This window comes from Chiloscyllium punctatum, chromosome 9 (assembly GCF_047496795.1).
Source record: "Chiloscyllium punctatum isolate Juve2018m chromosome 9, sChiPun1.3, whole genome shotgun sequence".
Taxonomy (NCBI): domain Eukaryota; kingdom Metazoa; phylum Chordata; class Chondrichthyes; order Orectolobiformes; family Hemiscylliidae; genus Chiloscyllium; species Chiloscyllium punctatum.
In genome coordinates this window covers 98,549,507-98,567,870 of record NC_092747.1, presented here as the reverse complement: position 1 = coordinate 98,567,870, position 18,364 = coordinate 98,549,507, and the positions used below count along the sequence as shown (strand labels likewise).

The window sequence follows — 18,364 nt, the reverse complement described above, 5'->3', positions numbered from 1 at the left end:
AGGGAGAGTTGAAGTGTTAGGCTACAGGGTGGTTGGGTTGGTTGGTCCGGGTGTCCCAGAGATGTTCTCTGAAACGTTCTGCAAGTAGGTGGCCTGTCTCCCCAATATAGAGGAGGCCACATCGGGTGCAGCGGATGCAATAGATGATGTGTGTGAAGGTGCAGGTGAATTTGTGGTGGATATGGAAGTATCCCTTGGGGCCTTGGAGGGAAGTAAGGGAGGAGGTGTGGGCGCAAGTTTTGCATTTCTTGCAGTTGCAGGGGAAGGTGCCGGGGAGTGGAGGTTGGGTTGGTGGGTGGTGTGGACCTGACGAGGGAGTCACGGAGAGAGTGGTCTTTTCAGAACGCTGATAGGGGAGGGAAGGGAAATATATCCCTGGTGGTGGGGTCTGTTTGGAGGTGGCGGAAATGACAGCGGATGATACGCTGTACATGGAGGTTGGTGGGGTGGTAGGTGAGGACCAGTGGGGTTCTGTCCTGGTGGCGGTTGGAGGGGCGGGGCTCAAGGGCAGAGGAGCGGGAAGTGGAAGAGATGCGGTGGAGAGCATCGTCGACCACGTCTGGGGGGAGATTGCGGTCATTGAAGAAGGAGGCCATCTGGGTTGTACGGTTTTGGAACTGGTCCTCCTGGGAGCAGATGCGGCGGAGACGAAGGAATTGGGAATATGGGATGGCGTTTTTACAGGGGGCAGGGTGGGAGGTGGTGTAGTCTAGGTAGCTGTGGGAGTCGGTCGGTTTATAGTCAATGTCAGTGTTGATTCGGTCGCCAGAGATAGAAATAGAAAGGTCTAGGAAGGGGAGGGAGGAGTCTGAGACGGTCCAGGTGAATTTGAGGTCAGGGTGGAAAGTGTTGGTAAAGTAGATGAACTGTTCAACCTCCTCGTGGGAGCATGAGGCAGCGCCGATACAGTCATCGATGTAGCGGTGGAAAAGGTGGGGGGGGGTGCCAGTGTAGCTGCGGAAGATGGACTGTTCCACATATCCTACGAAGAGGCAGGCATAGCTGGGGCCCATGTGGGTGCCCATGGCTACTCCTTTGGTTTGGAGGAAGTGGGAGGATTGGAAAGAGAAGTTGTTCAGGGTGAGGACCAGTTCAGTCAGTCGAAGGAGGGTGTCGGTGGAAGGGTACTGGTTGGTACGGCGGGAAAGGAAGAAGCGGAGGGCTTTGAGTCCTTCGTGATGGGGGATGGAGGTGTACAAGGACTGGATGTCCATGGTGAAGATAAGGCGTTCGGGACTGGGGAAGCGAAAATCATGGAGGAGGTGGAGGGTGTGGGTGGTGCCCCGAACATAGGTGGGGAGTTCTTGGACTAATGGGGACAGGACAGTGTCGAGCCCGAACGTAGGTGACTCCTATAAAATGGGAATGCCGAGGGGAGGCTAGATTAACATTTGATTGAAAGAATAATACTGAAAAGAGAGAAATATTTTGCACTCATCAAGACAAACACAAGAATGCCAAATTTCAAATGATCACATCAATTTATACCACAGGAGAAAAGATGTTGGTTTGTTGCTATGTCAACTTTGGCTGAAGAAATGTGATGGAAAAAGTAACAGGGAACTCCAGATTCCTCAAGCTCCTGGGCTAATTCACAAGAGGCACAAAAGCTGAACATATTCCTTTTGTTTGCAGAGAATGGAATCTTGTGTGAGAAGGTATGTTGCTTCTAGCAAGTATAAATGAACCACATTATGAGCTCAGCTGATTATCTTCAATGAGTTAACAATGTAGCTATTATTGCATTTAGGTTTATTCGGAAACTCACAATAGAAGATTAGCGCTTACCATAGATCAAAATGTGGAATTTCATGGAAAATTCATTATATTCCCTGCCTATAATTAGCAGATCTGCAACACCAAACATGCATTTTTTATTTTGATTTTTGATGCCTTTTCCTTCAGGTTTGCACATGGGCCTTACTTACATTCTCTCTTTCTCTGTTACTTCATTTACACATCGACAGTATCTTAATAATAATGTTTTACAACACTGTGCAAGAACAAATATCACATTTATTTTCTATAAATGGAGTGCCTTAAGCTCCTAGCTAAGGGAATTCCTTCCTCATGAGGCAAAGAGTTTATGGGCATTTTTGAAGGTAAAATGTCATTGGAGCATTGACTAAAAGACTCTCCTTAAATGGTGACTGAAAATATCAGTAACCTAAAAACAAACTGTTGCATCCTTTAGTCTTTTGGGTCTAGACGTTTTCATGCTTTACTATTTATTAACAGACAATTGGGCTAGAATGTCAAAGCATATTATGTTGACTCAATATGCTAGAGGATATTTCTTGGCTGTTGGAATCTGTTTAGTAATACTGTTTCATAAACACAATGGTTTGGAATTATTTCTTCAGCTGGCCAGCAAATCTGAAAAAAGGCTTTGCACATTCTTACCTGTAATAAAGTACCTGAGGGATTTGACCTCGAGTTTGATTAGTTCCATTACTGCTGAGGCTACAGGTACTGAAAGTGAAGGTTACACCATCTGGGCATTGAACTGTTGTCATTCCTCCATCTCCATTTGCAGTACGACTTCCATAGTTCCTTAGACGAACTGCATACTTGACATTTTCCTGGAAGGCAATCAATTCAGCAGGCATTACACAGAAATCTAAGTTCACACAAAGTACATTAATGCTAGAAATCTGGCACTAAATTTGAGCACCCAGGCTACGAGGAATGAATTTCTGGAGCATCTTATCGACTGCTTTCGAGAGCAGTATGTTGCAAAGCCGACTAGAAGACAGGCTGGCGTGGATTTAGTATCATGCAATGAAAAAGAGCTAATAAAAAATTGTGTTGTAAAAGAAACTGTATGAAAGAGTGACCATAGTATAATACTTTTACATCATGTTTGAAAGTGAAGCAATCTGAAGCAAAGGTGCTAAATTTCAATAAGGGAAATTATGAGAGATTAAGGCACAAGTTGGCTGACCTGGATTGGGAAAATATATTAAATGTCATAACTGGACACAGACAATGCAAGCCTTCAAATTACAATAACTAAATATATTCAAGGCGCAGAAATTCAAAAAAGGTCATGCAAATAAGGCTGACGAAGTAAGTTAAGAACTGTCCAAGAATAAAATAGACTAATAAAGTGGCCAGAAATAGCAACAAATCTGACCAATAGAAAGCCTCTAGAATACAAGAAAGCAGAACCAAGAACTGACAATGAAAGGAGGAAGAGATACAAACACAATTGAAAAATAACAAATGTGACACTACTAATATTGCAGATGATTAAAGGTAGAACAAGGTTACATTGTGAGGAAGATGGTTTCAGGAGAATTTTTATAGGCTTAGAAATTTGGCAAAAATATACCAATTGGAGTATAATGTGTAAAAATGTGAAGTTATCCACTTTGGTAGGAAAACCAGACGTGGAGAGCATTGCTTAAGTATAGCGAAATTGAAAAGTGCAGCTATGTAAAAGGTCCTGGGTGCCTTTCTCAATAAGTCATTAAAGGTTAACAAGCAGGTGCAGCAGGCTGTTAGGAAGGCTAATGAAATGCTAACCTTTAATCACAAAAGGATTTGAGTACAACAGGAGTGAAGTCTGGCTTCAGTTTTGTAGGTTACACCTGGAGTAGTGTACACAGTTTTGGTCTCCTTATCTCAGGAAAGATACTATTGCCATAGAAAGAAGCAATAAAGGTTCACCATCCCAGAATGGCAGGAGTTTCCTACAAATGGAGATTGAGCAAATAAAGGCTATATCCTCTAGAGTTTTGAAGAGGGAAAGGTCACCTCATTGAAACTTAAATGCAGAAAGGGATTGACATAGGTGAAATGTTTTCACTGGTTGAGAAGTCTGGAAACAGGGCACAATGTAAAATTAAGAGAGATATTGACCAAGAGGAGGAGAATTTCTTTTACTCAGAGAATGATCATCCCTATCTAGAGGAATCCCTATCTAGAGGCTGTGGAATCTCGGCCTTAGAGTATATTGAAAGCAGAGACTGAAGTTTTTTGGTTATCAATACGTAAATGGTTATGGGGATAGTATGGGTGTAAAGCACTGGAATTTTCAGTCAGCCATGATCGTATTAAATGGTAGAGCAATCATTGGGATGAGTGGTCTACTGTTACTATCTCTGTTTAAAAAAGAACAAAATTTTGTAATAACCCAACTGTAGAAGTACTGGGTCATAGAACTTGCTACAAAACATAGATGTTTTAATCTAACCTTTACAAAGCATTAAGCACCTACTTAAGCATTGCTTCTTACCTTTAAAGGGACTGCTTTATCTAATCTGATTTCTGCTGTGTCACTAGAGGAGTCATCGGTGCTATAAGTCCCTTTTACTAGTTCTAAGGAAGTCCACCTGTGAGAATGTGCTGAATCACCAGCGTGTTCACTCTGTCAAAAATAAATAATAAATCAAGGGATAATTGGCTCCTCAGAATAACATTTATTCAAATACAGAAATTTTCATAACTTCAGTATTTAAATAAAACTAATAAACTTACATCATCAACCAGCATTTCCAGTTCATATTCATGAATGCCACCTCCTCCATATACATGATAGCCTACCACAACTACTCCAGGTTTGTCGACAGAGAAGCAGATTGCATCTGGAGACCCATTACCAGTGTTCCAACTTCGTCCTTGACTGGTTTTAACAAAGCGATTTGGTGTGGCTTTCACAGAATGAAGGGAACTTAATCCATCAGCCTGTGAAAATAAATAGCATGCTCAAAAAGGCTACATCTTTAACTGAATTCAGGTTTCTCAAGTCTTGCAAAGTGTTACATAGTAATTCACTATACTGAGGCAGGCCATGGAATACTAAACACCACCCCAATCCCAAAATAGCTTTACATCAATGTCTCCAGCAAGTTTTGAAAACATTTGTAACTCAGGTTGAGGTTCTGGATGTAAGCTTTCTCTCTGAACTGGAAGGTTCATTTTTAGATGTTTCGTTATCATATTAGGTGACAGTCAGCTTTTGATGAAGCACTGGTGCTAGTGTCCAGCTTTCTATTTGCGTATTTAGGTTACATTACATTGGACAAACAGGCAGAAAATGAGCCACCAGGATACATTAGCATCAACTAGCCACAAAAGGACTTGGCCAACTTCCACTAGTATCCTTACATACAGATGACGAAGGACACCACTGCGACTGGAACAATATATCCATCCTCGGACAAGCCAAACAGAGACACGCATGAGAATTCTTAGAGGCATGACATTCCAACCAGAACTCGATCAACAAACACATTGACTTGGACCCCATTTACCACCCTCTGAGAAAAGAGAACAGGAAATAACATCACCATCCCAAAAGAACCTAAACACAAATAGGAAGTGGGACACTAACACCAGGGCTTCACTGATTATGTTACCTAGGAGGCTCACTGATTATGTTACCTAGTATGGTGACAAAACATCTGAAACAACCTCCCAGCTCAGCAAGCAAACATACATCCATCAATATCTCTGTTCTCTTTCATGCTTAATTTTACTAAAGCTGGAGAAAGAACTAATGCGCTACAATATCTTGAAGGTTAATTGGCTCAGATTGTTTCATAATTTTCTTCTTCATGTTTTTGGTCATTATTCACCCTGATGTCTCTGACTTGCTTTCGTAGCAACATGTATGCTACAGGTCTAATCGCTATATTTCCAAATATAGATTCCTTGAAAGATACCTTGTAACATTTCATTACCTCATTACTTCTCTTTATAATTCCAACCTTTTAATTAACATATCCAGTGATAAAGGCTCTTGTATTTGGCATCTTTGTAAGTGCACTAATGAAGATCTTGACTTAGTTTAATGTCTCATCCAAAAAATAGTGCCATTATCATGCAGCACTCCCTGAGTACTGCATTGGAGTGTCAGTTTTAATTTTTATGTTCAAGTGCAAGAGTGGCACTTGGACAAACATTCAAATTCAGAACCAATAAAATGTAGCTGACAGAAACAGAAATAAGTAGATGTTATTTAAAATAATCATTTTTAGGCAAAAGTATATAATTTATAAATTATAATAGCAAAATCATAAATACTTTAATCAAAAATACTCTCTCTAAATAATCAGCTCAGACCTCGACACTTACCTCAGTTCCCAGTGCTGATGCAGTGAGTTCACTGACTATACTGGCAAGGAGACCACAAGTATTGGATACAAGGAGAGGAGAGAAGAGTTCGACCTCTCTTCTAAGACTTTTTCGAACTGGAAGCACTACAATGACCAACATCTTTTCAAGAACTTCTCGGAAACTGGTCATACTTGTAATATTTTCTTCAATCTAGAGGAAATATATTACGATTTAATACACATATGATTTTTGATAATTGCAATTTTTACAATTAAAGTTCCTTCTAACAGATTCTTCACAGTATGTACCAGTTAACAGAGAGGCATTTTAATGAGGAGGTATGAAATTTTGACCTGTCAATATTTCAGCAGGATGGCACAGAACATTTTTTTAAAAAGCATATCAAAAGGAACAGAAGCGGTTTGGCTTCTATGAGTCTGAATCATGTTTCCAACTCAGGTAAGCATAAGCATAATCATTGGAACTATTGCATAAAGCAATAAACTAAGTTTTCCAATTTAACATGATCTTCTAAATCGACAATCAATGTTAATAATTTTGCAATGAACTGTTAAATGGAAATTATGATTCGTAGTAATTTTGCAGTAAAACATTTGTTGCTGTACGTTTAAGACAAATTAACTGTGCATTAACCAGGTCCTGATCAACTGACTACAGAAACTTATTATGCTTCAAACAGAAGGAAGACGCCATTATTCTCACCTGGCTGAGTTTCTCCATATGAGACACTAATAGGGCAAATCTGTGAACCATAGCCGATTCATTCTCTGTGCTACTCTGCTTCACCAAGGACCGAAGCAACACTTCACCATCGTAAGCAATGGGAAGGATTGTAGTCAGCTTGACTGAAGAGTGGCACAATGCAGACATGACTGCTGCAAGTAACCGACTACTTGATGTTTTGAAGTTAGCCTCCTGTATGTCCTACAGAATAATTGGTAGATGTAAAAATTTCAAAAAGAGAACACATTGATCAGATTGCAAAAGAAATGGTCATAAATGTTTTATTTAAGATCAGTTCAGATGCTCCCACTTTCTACCAATCTAAGGGCAGTTTCACTTAACTAACCAACAGAAGAAAGGCAATGAAGGACAATAGTATAATTGACTGGAAAGACTTTGGAATGATCAAAAGGATGACGGTGGATAGTTCACTGGTCAAGTGCATTATGATTGGGGTAACTATGAAGGGGTGCTGACCCTTTTGAAAAGTTTCAAATGTGAAATTGTGAAAGAAAAAGATAGTCACTTATTTTGGAGGCAACAATAAATTGGTGCATTTTAGAGTAAAGGAAGATTTGAAATGGTGCTTTAACTGTATTGATAGGCTTTACAAAGAAGTGTTGGGGAGAAGGTTGATTAAAGCAGTTCTGAAAGGGAGAAGAATTGTATGAGAGAACAGGGAATGCTGAAAATATCAAGTAGCATGGGCATCAGGAAGCAAAATTAGGATGCTTAAAATTCTATCATGGAACAGGTGTTTTTGACATGCCAGTATTTGCTGCCCATCACCAACTCTCTTTGAAATTAGTGGAAAAGCAGCTAAGATTCAACTATGGTGTTGTGGGTCTCAAAAAGATACGAACAGAAACACACATATACCAAAAACCAAGGGATGGCACAGTAACTCAGTAGATAGCACTGCTGCCTCATCGCCAGGGACCCAGGTTCAATTTCGTCCTTGGGCGACTGTCTTATGTGGAGTTTGCATATTCTCCGCACATCTGCGCAAGTTTCCTCGGGGTACTCCGGTTTCCTCCCACAGTCTAAAGGTTAGGTCATGCTAAATTGCCCATGGTGTCTAGTGATGTGCAGGCCAAGTGGGTTAGCCGTGGGAAATGCAGGATTACAGGGAAAGGTGGATCTGGGTTGGTTGCTCTTCAGAGGGTCAGTGTGGACTCAAAGAGACTGAAATGGCCTGCTTCCACACTGTAGAGATTCTATCCATCCTTCTATAATTCTATGAAAAATATACTGAAGATCAACAAGACCCCATTATAAGAGACTAACCATATTTTCAGTTTTGCCAAAGCTCCCAGACTAAAAAAAATATCCATTTTTCCTTTTTCTAAAACAAAAAAAATTCAGATAAAAGCCAGTATTAAACTTCTAGTAAAACATCAGCAAATTATCACCTCTCAATTGTACCTGATCTAGACAGTTAAGCAGGTCACAAAGACAAGCCCATTGCAATCCAGGGGTAGGATAAAAGGAATGAAAGCAAGCTGTAAATGTGTTGTGGCATTCCTGAAGAACAGCTTCCAATAGCGTCTTTGGTTGCGAATGGTAGCCATGGGGATCATTGTCAAGTTTCAGCATACAATGATCAATTCCTTCTGATAAAATCTTTCTCAGGAGCGATCGAGTCTTTCCAACACATTCTGCCAACTTGCTAGTTTCTTCTATCACTGCTTTAGTACCAACTGCAAAGCAAAATATAAATCAACAAATCAACATGCACCTGCCATGAAATCAAAATTGACATGTTAGCTTCTGTCCTGCTGGATAATGTTACATGCATATTTAAACACAAACCAACTTTTAAATCAGTGATCTGACTGGTTTGCAAGCAGAACTTAATTTTGAAATTCTATAGCAGACTTGGCTTATTACTAGAAATTTATGATAAACAAAACAGGGTACCAGAGCCATAGTTTTGTATGAAGAATTGTCTGATACTACTGTCTTTTACTCCTCCTCCAAAACCAACAATTGTTAAGTTAACTGATGAATGCTGCTCCCACAAGACATGATACAGGAACCAATTTAGCTGAAGTAAAGCTGCTGCTTTACAAGATATTTAACACAAATGAAAAGAAATAGTGGCCAAGGAAATACGCAAAATTGAAAAAAAAAGTTCAAACTCGAGGTTTAAGTGCTCCTTTTTGAACAATACAATGCACACACAGTAAATGAGTGAAGACCAGACTATGGCCCTTGATCCAATCTCTTAAAAGAAATAAAATTATGGCCATATCAAATATTTAAGTAGAAACCTTAAGCCTAATATTAATGCTATGTGTTAGCTAAAAAGAATGACAGCTACAGTTTCTAAGAGTACATACATTAACATGCTAATAAATACATACTGTGGATCCTAGAAATCTGAAAAAAAACAATAGTACAAAATGACAGCTGGTCTGGCAATATGTTCACAAATGTTTTGTGCCTGTCAGTTTACCACTTTAATGATTCTCAGAACAACATTTAATGAGAATGTTATCATTTATTGGAGCTGTCACATAAATTATTCCATTTTGTTTAAGCGTGGCCAAGTGTACTACATATAAACATAATACTCAAAAGCACTGAACGAAATACATCCTTTCAATCTAAGATTAACTGAACTCAAGGCCTTCAAGATACAACTGCTGTTTTGGAGTGTGTCTAAAATAGGAAAGACCACATCAGAATGAATAAGTGTTAGTAACAATCAAACTTGGTGTTACTTGCTAAGCCAACAGTACCTGATATAGGGTATATCTCACAGATGTAGACACGCAGCAGTCGCAGGCAACAAGTCCCAACAAACTTTAGTCGTTCCAAGTCCAGCAGAGTGGCTGTATACTGAAAACCTTTTAAGCCCTGCAGCTCCTCCACTCCCAATACCAGGGTTGTCCAACTCCATTGTAGAATGCTCAGCAATGACTCAAAACATTCCTATATTTAGAATTGATGGATTTAATCAATGATTCTGCATTGCAAATATATTTTATAGGAACGTGGGCCTCTGTGGCTGTACAAATTTTGTTTTAAGAACAATGTACAACATATTTCACACAATTCTATCACCAATTTACTTTTCCAATTAAATACCTAATTAAAAATACAAATAACAAAATTAATAAATGAAACAGAAAATGGAGTATTTTCTATCCAGCCTCCCTGCAGCCAACAATATTAAAAAGAAATTTATTGCATCAGATTTTGCAGAACAATACACACATTGTTAATTCAGCTTTAAGAAGTCTTGTCACCAAAAATATAAGTCAAAGTTACATTCCCAATTGCATCCCACCTTCACCCCCCCCCCCCCCCAATAGTTCTGAAATAAATCAGTGTTCATGAGCTATCTGCAAGGAGCTGTCAGAACCATTTCAAAAACAAAATTACAGTTCGAAACTGTATTAATTTGCCCTTTGATGTACGACTAAGAATCTCTTATATTTGGTTTGGGGATTAACTACAAACAAAACTATTTTACAAAGAAAATAATTTTCATTCAAATTTGTCCACTCACCATTGAGACAGTCCTTGCAAATGATCTTCTCAAAATATGCACTGGCTCACTTGGTTGCTGTTTTCCTTTTCCTGAGTTTCCATCATTTGATGGTAACCTGCACAAAAGATGATCAAATTCAACCAAATTCTAACAAATGAATCAGCCAAATTCTAGAAGTAATAAAGATAAAGATAAAGGGAGACTGTAAGATTTTCTTTTCCTTTAGAAATGACTTGATTACGAACCAACCTGTACAGCAACTGTGGAATTTGACCCGCATTCACATCTGTTCCATTGTTTGATTTCTTGGAACTTTTAAACTGAAAAACAACTCTGAAACAAGAACAAATAGATTTAAAACAACCTTTAGCTTCTCCTTGCTACTTTGACAACATATTCATTACCAAAGATTAGACATTAAGCTTTGTGACCCAGACTTAGTCTTGTCTTAAATAGGACACAAGTTTCTTCTTTAAAAGGTGTGCTTCACTTGAAGTTAATGGAAACTGACCCAGAGCACCAAAGAACGAAAGAAGATAGTCAATGTGGAAAATGAAAATATTCACATAATTTAGTGTTGAAGTAGACATGGGCGAAATAGAGAGTCACTTCACCAATGGGACCAGCTCTTCCTTATCTGCTCTGTCCAAACACCTCATGATTTTGAGTAGCTCAAACAAATCTCATTTCATAGAATTCCTACATCATGAAAGCAGGCCATTTGGCCCATCGGGTCCACACCGACCCTCCAAAGAGCATCCCACCCAGACTCACCCCCTACCCTATCCCTGTAACCCTACATTTCCTACAGCTAACCTTGTGCATCCCCTGACACTATGGGCAATTTACCATGGCCAATCCACCTAACCAGCACATCTCTGCTCTGTGGGACGAAACCAGAGTACCCAGAGGAAACCCACACTATACAGGAAGAATGTGCAAAAGTCTTACTCTGATTCTGGCAATAACATACTAAATTTCAGAGTTCAATGTGGAGAATAAACGAGAACTGTACTCTTGCATCTGAAGATATAAAAAACATTTACCAACAAATAAAAATGCAAAACAAAATCTTACCCGTCATCAGTGGTGATGGAAGCCTGACCATGAGAGCCACAATCACTACTTGGCCCTGAAACCCGAGCCCAAGCCACATACCACCAACCAGCCTGCAACACCACGGGCTCATCAAACATCATTGCATATTTCTCTCTGAAAAATACAGAGAAGGGAGTTCAGGATAATGTTTTTTAAACTTTGTTAGAAGTTGACCTCTACAAGATTTGCTTTTAGGTTCAGGTAATTTAATGGGGAACAGCAAACACAATAATGCATACATAATTTAGTCTCAATTATCAAGATCATTGTTCAAAAAATGTAAGGAACCAATGTTAAGTTTATATTCACAATTCGTTTGCACAATACACAGCAATTTAGGAAGTAGACTTCGATCTAACAAGAATTACTCAGTAATACGAATGGAGAAGCAGTATGCCCTAGCAAAACGATTTAAGAAGCTGTAATTACAGGACAGTACGTTTAGCTCGGGACAAGAGTGTGGTGCTGGAAAAGCACAGATCAGGCAACACCCGAGTTGCAGAAAAATCGATGTTTCGGGCAAAAGCCCTTAAATCAGGAATGCGGCCTGGGGAGCTTGAATTACAAAAGGTGAACAAATTGACAATAGCAAACAGATTTGACAGAAAATTACATAAGATTCAAGATCTTGACTGTACTAGAGATCATCAGCTCAACACAAAACAATGGAATTCTAAAAAAATTGTCTTGAAAAGATGTTACAAGTGCATGACAGAACTATTAAAATGCTAAAAGGGACAACTGATATAGCAAAACAAAGTATCCACTGAACCAAATGATAAACTATGTAAACAATTTGTTACACTCAATTTAGTCAAATTGTTATGTTGTCACTAAGCACAACAAATGTATTACCATACACTTCCAACTGATATTTTATTTCCAAAGTAAAACATCAGAGTGCTTTATGAAAAAGATAAGAGGTGAATCTAATGTTTTCAGATCTTTTCTGTGATTGTTACTCCAGGCTTGTCACATTTCTGAAATTAGATAACCCTTTTTAGCAAATTGCATCAGCCCATCATTTTGAGTCTTCACTTGGCTTGTTGTTATGACAATGAGAACAATTGTTCTATTCATTTTTAGCTATCAAATTATTCCAGGCCCCAGAATATCTTGTACATTGCTGCGCTGTGTTTGAGAAACTGAACTTCAGATCTAATTTTAAGTTTAAACGATTTAATTAATTTTACAAAATATAAACAACCTCAAGACAACACATGTGTGAAGTAGAAAAAAATGTCACCCTTTCCTGTAAATAACACTTTTTACACTATCTTCTATAAGGACCAAATGGCCTATTCCTGCTTCTAAGCCCGATTCTAATGCTTTGCTTAGTGGTTTAACCAAACATGGCTAGTCAAGCCTGTCACAATATTGTGTGAAGTTATTTTCCTGCTCAATGTGACCTCCACTCAAGTCTCCTGATCTATTTTATTTCCCTCATTTGGATCAGCCTCATTCAAAAACTAACAATAATATTCAGACTTCAACTAATTATGAAATCAGTGGACTGGCTGCTCCCTGAAACAGTTACTATAGAAATAGTCACAAATCTTGGAATATATACAGAGGAAACCCGATTATCCGAATACCAATTATCCAAAAATCGCATTATCCAAAAGGAGATCTCCAGGTCCCGATGGAAACATTACATCAAAGACGTGTTTCCAACAGTGATCGTGTCTTTTGTTTAGTGATTAAACAGGCACAGTCTCCAAATGATTGGCTGCCTGCCCTCTCTCTCTCTCTCTCTCCACACTTTCCCTGGAGTTCTACAGGCTGTACCCTAACCCCATCCCCCTTCCCCAGATATTCCCTCCAACACTTGTACAGGGCAAACGTGGTGTGGGTGTCTGTGCAGCTGCAGCAGTATGGTTGTTGCAGTCCAGTCCAGCTGCCCCGGAGAGGGGAGCGTGTCTACGGGGTTGGGGGCTGGGCGGCGGCAGTGTTGGACGGGTTTGGGGGCGGGGGGGTTGTTGCACGGTATCAGGAGCAGGGGAGATGTTGGGGGCAGAGGCAGTGTTGGACAGGGTTCGGAGGGAGGCAGTATAGGATGGGGTTCAGAGGGAGGCAGTATAGGGTTGGGGGCAGGGACAGTGTTGGACGGGGTTGTGGTTGCTGGGGAAGGGTGTTGGGGGCTGGGGGTGTGTTGCTCAGGAGCGGGGGGCCCTTGTTGGGGACAGGGTGGTGTTGAACGGAGCTCACGTACTGTGCTGCTGCTGCAGTCTCCTGAACGGGGAGCAGACTTTAAAAGCTCCAAGCCCCAGAGGAAAGGCACTGATCAATTCACCGAAGAATCGATTATCCGAACGACAAAGTGCCCACCCACCAAGTTCGGATAATTGAGGTTCCTCTGTATTTAGGTCAGGACAAGAGAACTTTTCAACAATTTGTGTCTTAATAGAATTAAAAGATCCACTACAAGATAAAGCAAGACAGTACTGTTGCAATTTGTTAAAAGTGTACACTGGACAAGAAACAAAGGAATTTGGAGTGGAACACAAAGGAAAATATCAAGGAGCTGCCTGATTTAGAGAGAAATAGCTTGGTTAAAAAATGAATTAAATCAGAAGAGTTGTTGTTTACAATCTTAAGATCCGATTTACTGGGTCAGAAAGAAGCCACTTGAGCTTGGAAAACAGAGCTAATTAATGCATAGGCGTTTGGTCAATTAAACTCTTTAAAAAGATGGTTTAACAAAACACATTAAATAAAACCAATCATTAACTGAAGGCAATGAAAGCAACACGAGCAATTTTCAATCTGATGCAAATTTTATTAAATAGCCTAGGCATTATGCACATCAATAATTTGGAAATAGAACTAGAGAGGGGCATCAAAATCTGTAGAAATCAGGAAATAAGAAAATAAAGAATTACATAGAACTTGACAGCAGTTTAAGGAAACATTGATAATAGGTAGAATCAACAAAACATGGAATTCAGTATCAATAAATGAAACATGGTGTACTATTCTACCCATGTGATTTCAAATTATAAAAGGAAATCAAGTCAGCAGTTTGATTAATTAAAAGTTCAGTCAATACAGATTAACAAGTACCTTGCAGCACAGTCATATGCCAGAACATCAGTTTCTGCCAGCAGGTCACCATCAATTTCATGATCTCCTCCATCAGGTCCCAGCTCAAACAGCTAGTTTAAGAAAAAGTATAATTCAGATTTTCCGTTTAGTTTTGATGTTCTCCAAATACAGAGAAAAAAAACGTACAGCTACTTCCATGTTAAGCTACCAAGTGGTATGCTTGGACAGACAGATTAAAATAATTTTCTTTTACTTCCTTAGTAAACCAATAAAATTTAAACTGTCCAGGGGCATCAAAAACACCTTTTGTGGTTGTACAAGCTGCAGTTGTATAATATATCACGAGTTACACGTACTCAAATTTGTCTAGCTATTAGCAAACTCATTTCAATCCAGGGCTGAGTGTTTGCATTTATTGGGTAAGAAAGTTTAAATACTTATTTGCTCAAGCCTAATTTATGTTGTACTTTGATATCAAAGAGAGATTTACAGTGCAAATTCTGGTGTTGACAACCTTAAGCAGAGTGTGACTTCCAGTATGAAGACCCAAGATCCCTGCAATTGTCAAACAGCTATGAGGTTTTTGCAAACTGTGTGAATGAGTTTGAGGATTATCTGGAGGCTGAATGAGCTGACCACCCAACCAAGGTAGAGAGGATATGGTAATATAATAGTGGCAGAAGACAGTATATTTAGGGAATAGATACTGTTTTCTGCAGCTGTGAGTCTTGAAGGCCATGTTGCCCACCTTGGTGCTAGAGTTAAGGACATCTCCTCAGGACTGGAAAGAGACAATGGGAAGAATGGATCCAACTGTCATTGTCCATGTTAGTACCAATGACAGTGATAGGACTAGAAAGGAAGTTCTGTTGAAAGCAAGTGGGCAGATTAATTAAAAAGAACTATCTCCAAATAATCACAAGATTACGACCTTAAAGAATGGGCAAAGTACCACGGGGTAAAAAGAAAAGTAGTTAATGAGTTACAAAGATAGGAATTGAAGGAATAGGTTTCAGTTCATGGGGCACTGACATTAATACTGGGGTAGAAGGGAGCAATTTTGAGGGGATAGACTTATTCCGGTGACTTTTGTAGAACAAAATGCTGTGGAGTGAGTATAATTTAATCTCTTGTTCAAACTGGTGATGTGTAATCAGGTTTTATAAAGAATGTTAGAGTCAAAAGGTCCCCTCGGAAACATGACAATAGCATGATAAAATTTAGCACTCAGTTTGAGGGAGAAAAGTTCAGGTTGGAAACAACTGTTCAAAAGTTAACTAAGGGCATTTAAAAATGAAGGTGGGCAGAGCTGGTTTGAGTGGACTGGGAAAGAGCAGAAAAAATGGTTGGTGAACAATGGCAACTTCTAAGAAAAAAAGTTCATCGTTTGCAACAAACATATCCCAGCGAGAAAGAAGGATTCTGCAAGGAGGATAAATCAACCACAATTAACTAGGGAAGTTAAAACTAATATTAATTGAAAGGTAAGAAATATACAATATGGCAAAGTTTAATGGTAAGCCAGAGGATTGGATAAATTTGAGAAGCCAACAAAAGGTGATCACAAGAGAAAATAAACTTTGGGGGGCTAAACTAACAAGAGCTAACAAAATGGACAGCTTCTTTAAAAATATGAAATCAAAGAGAAAGGCCAAAGAGAACCTAGGCACGTCCGAGAACAAGGCTGAGGTAATAGTAATGCAAAACTGGAAATGCAGAGAAAGTAAAAAAAACTGAGCCGTTTTAATGGTAGAAGACACTAATAGCATTCCAAACATACTAAATTATCAAAAAGCAAGAAGTGTAGATGTGAATAAATACAATAACTCTAAGGAATAAGTACAAGAGTAATGAATAGGGCTAAAGGCCAGTAAGTCCCCTAGACCAGATGGATCGTATTGTAGGATGCTCATGGAGGCTGTTAGAGATATTGGATACTGTAGTAGCAATCATCCAAGAATCCTTGGATATCAGAAAAAGTCCCAGATGACTGGAAAACTGTAAACGTAATATGTTTATTCAAAAAGAAAGCAAAAAAAAAAACAAGCGATTTTAAGCCAGTAAATCTTCACATTTGTCACTGGGAAAATGTTACAGTCAATTATAAAGCATAGCAGAGAATTTACAAATGCATGATGTAATCAGAGTTTAACATCACACAACTCCAGACTAAAGTCCAACAGGTTCATTTAGAAGCACTAGCTTTCGGAACTCTGCTCCGTCATCAGATTGCTGTGGAACAAGATCATAAGACACAGAACCTATAGCACGACACTAACCTTTTGCTATAAATTCTGTGTCTTATGATCCTGTTCTACAGCTACCTGATGAAGGAGTATCGTTCCAAAAACCTAGTGCTTCCAATTAAACCTGTTGGACTATAACCTTGTGTTGTGTAATTTTTAACTTTGTCCACCCCAGTCCAACACCAGCACCTCCACACCATGATGTAATCAAGCAGAGTCAGCATGACTTCAGAAAAAAGGGGCAAACATGCCTGCCAGATTTATTACAATTCGGAGGCAATAACGTGCAGGATAAATAAGCAGAACAAGGAGTTACTGGGCAAGGTGGCCCAGTGGTTAACACTGCACCCTCAACAGCGCCAGGGACCCGGGTTCAATTCCAGCCTTGGGCGGCTGTCTGTGTGGAGTTTGCACATTCTCCCAGTGTCTGTGTGGGTTTCCTCTGGGTGCGCCTGTTTCCTCCCACAATCTAAAAGATGTTCAAGTCAGGTGAATTGGCCATGCTAAATTGCCCAGAGTGTTGGGTGTGTTAGTTAGGGGTAGATACTGGGTGGGGGAATGGGTCAGGGTGGGCTACTCTTCGGAGGGTTGTTACGGACTTGTTGGGCCAAAGGATCTGTTTCCACGCTGTAGGGAATCTAATCTAATAATAACAACATATTTGAATTTCCAATAAGCATTTGACAAGGTATCATACAAATGGCTACTCTAAGTTAAGAGCCATGGGTTTTTTTGGGAGGTGGGGTGGGGGTAATCGCATATTTGCATTAATGAAGAATTAACTAATAGATGACAGAGTCACAGTGATCAGTGTTGGGGCCACATTTATAATATATTAATAATTTGTATAAGCAAAACAAGTGTACTGTTTCCAAAGTTTTCAGATGACATGAAGAAACCAGGTTAAGTGAGGTTGTATAGATGAAAACTAATGTGGGGAATTATGAGGTTATGAACTGTGGCAGGAAAGAAGAGCTGAATACCATATAGGTTGAGAAAGACCGCAGCAAGCTGCAGAGGAGGATCTGTACACAAATCACAAAGAGCATCCAATACAGGATGATGAGAGATTGTGTGGTTGGCCTGTACTCTCTGGAGTTTTAAAAGAATGGGAGGTGACCTTATTGGAACATATGAGATTCTTAGCAGGTGCTTGGCAGGTTAAATTGCAAAGAGGTTGCTTCCTCTTCTGGAAAATCCTAGGACTCAAGGGCATAATCTCAGAGTAAGGCATCAACCTTTAAGACAGAGATGTGAAGGATTGTTTTCTCACTGAGGGTGGTGAATCTGTGGAATTCTTTACCACAGAGCTGCAAAGCTGGATGGTTAAGATTATTCAACGCTGACAAACAGATTTTTAATCAGCAAGGGAATCAAGGGTTAGGGGAAAAGGCAGTAAGGATCATCAGATCAGCCATGATCTCACTGAGTAGCAGAGAAGACCTAATGGGTCAAATCGACTGTTACAGCTGCCATGTTTTATGGTCAAATGGAAATTCAGTTGTACTTGCTCTTAAGAACATAACATACTTGAATTGCATGTTTTTTAAACATACATGGAGTAACTGTTACTAGCGAGGGCAGCATTTACTGTCCATCCTTAATTACCCTTAAATGGAAGGAGCTGCCTTATTGAAACACTGCTATCCATACACTGAAGTATATTCAC

At 39.4% G+C, this 18,364-nt stretch overlaps 1 protein-coding gene across 16 annotated transcripts in view; it reads right to left on the bottom strand.

The window, feature by feature from the left end:
• Nucleotides 1-18,364, bottom strand: part of mycbp2 (MYC binding protein 2) — a 253,347-nt gene that overhangs the window by 113,266 nt on the left and 121,717 nt on the right. For all 16 annotated transcript variants that reach the window (XM_072577934.1, XM_072577936.1, XM_072577938.1 and 13 more), the window contains 11 exons: nucleotides 14,468-14,559; nucleotides 11,384-11,518; nucleotides 10,556-10,639; nucleotides 10,325-10,421; nucleotides 9,552-9,744; nucleotides 8,233-8,507; nucleotides 6,787-7,008; nucleotides 6,082-6,273; nucleotides 4,483-4,689; nucleotides 4,241-4,372; nucleotides 2,404-2,582 (listed from right to left, as the gene is read on the bottom strand). In XM_072577934.1, coding sequence (XP_072434035.1) covers nucleotides 2,404-2,582; nucleotides 4,241-4,372; nucleotides 4,483-4,689; nucleotides 6,082-6,273; nucleotides 6,787-7,008; nucleotides 8,233-8,507; nucleotides 9,552-9,744; nucleotides 10,325-10,421; nucleotides 10,556-10,639; nucleotides 11,384-11,518; nucleotides 14,468-14,559 — 1,808 coding nt within the window. The remainder of the gene's footprint in view (nucleotides 1-2,403; nucleotides 2,583-4,240; nucleotides 4,373-4,482; nucleotides 4,690-6,081; nucleotides 6,274-6,786; nucleotides 7,009-8,232; nucleotides 8,508-9,551; nucleotides 9,745-10,324; nucleotides 10,422-10,555; nucleotides 10,640-11,383; nucleotides 11,519-14,467; nucleotides 14,560-18,364) is intronic.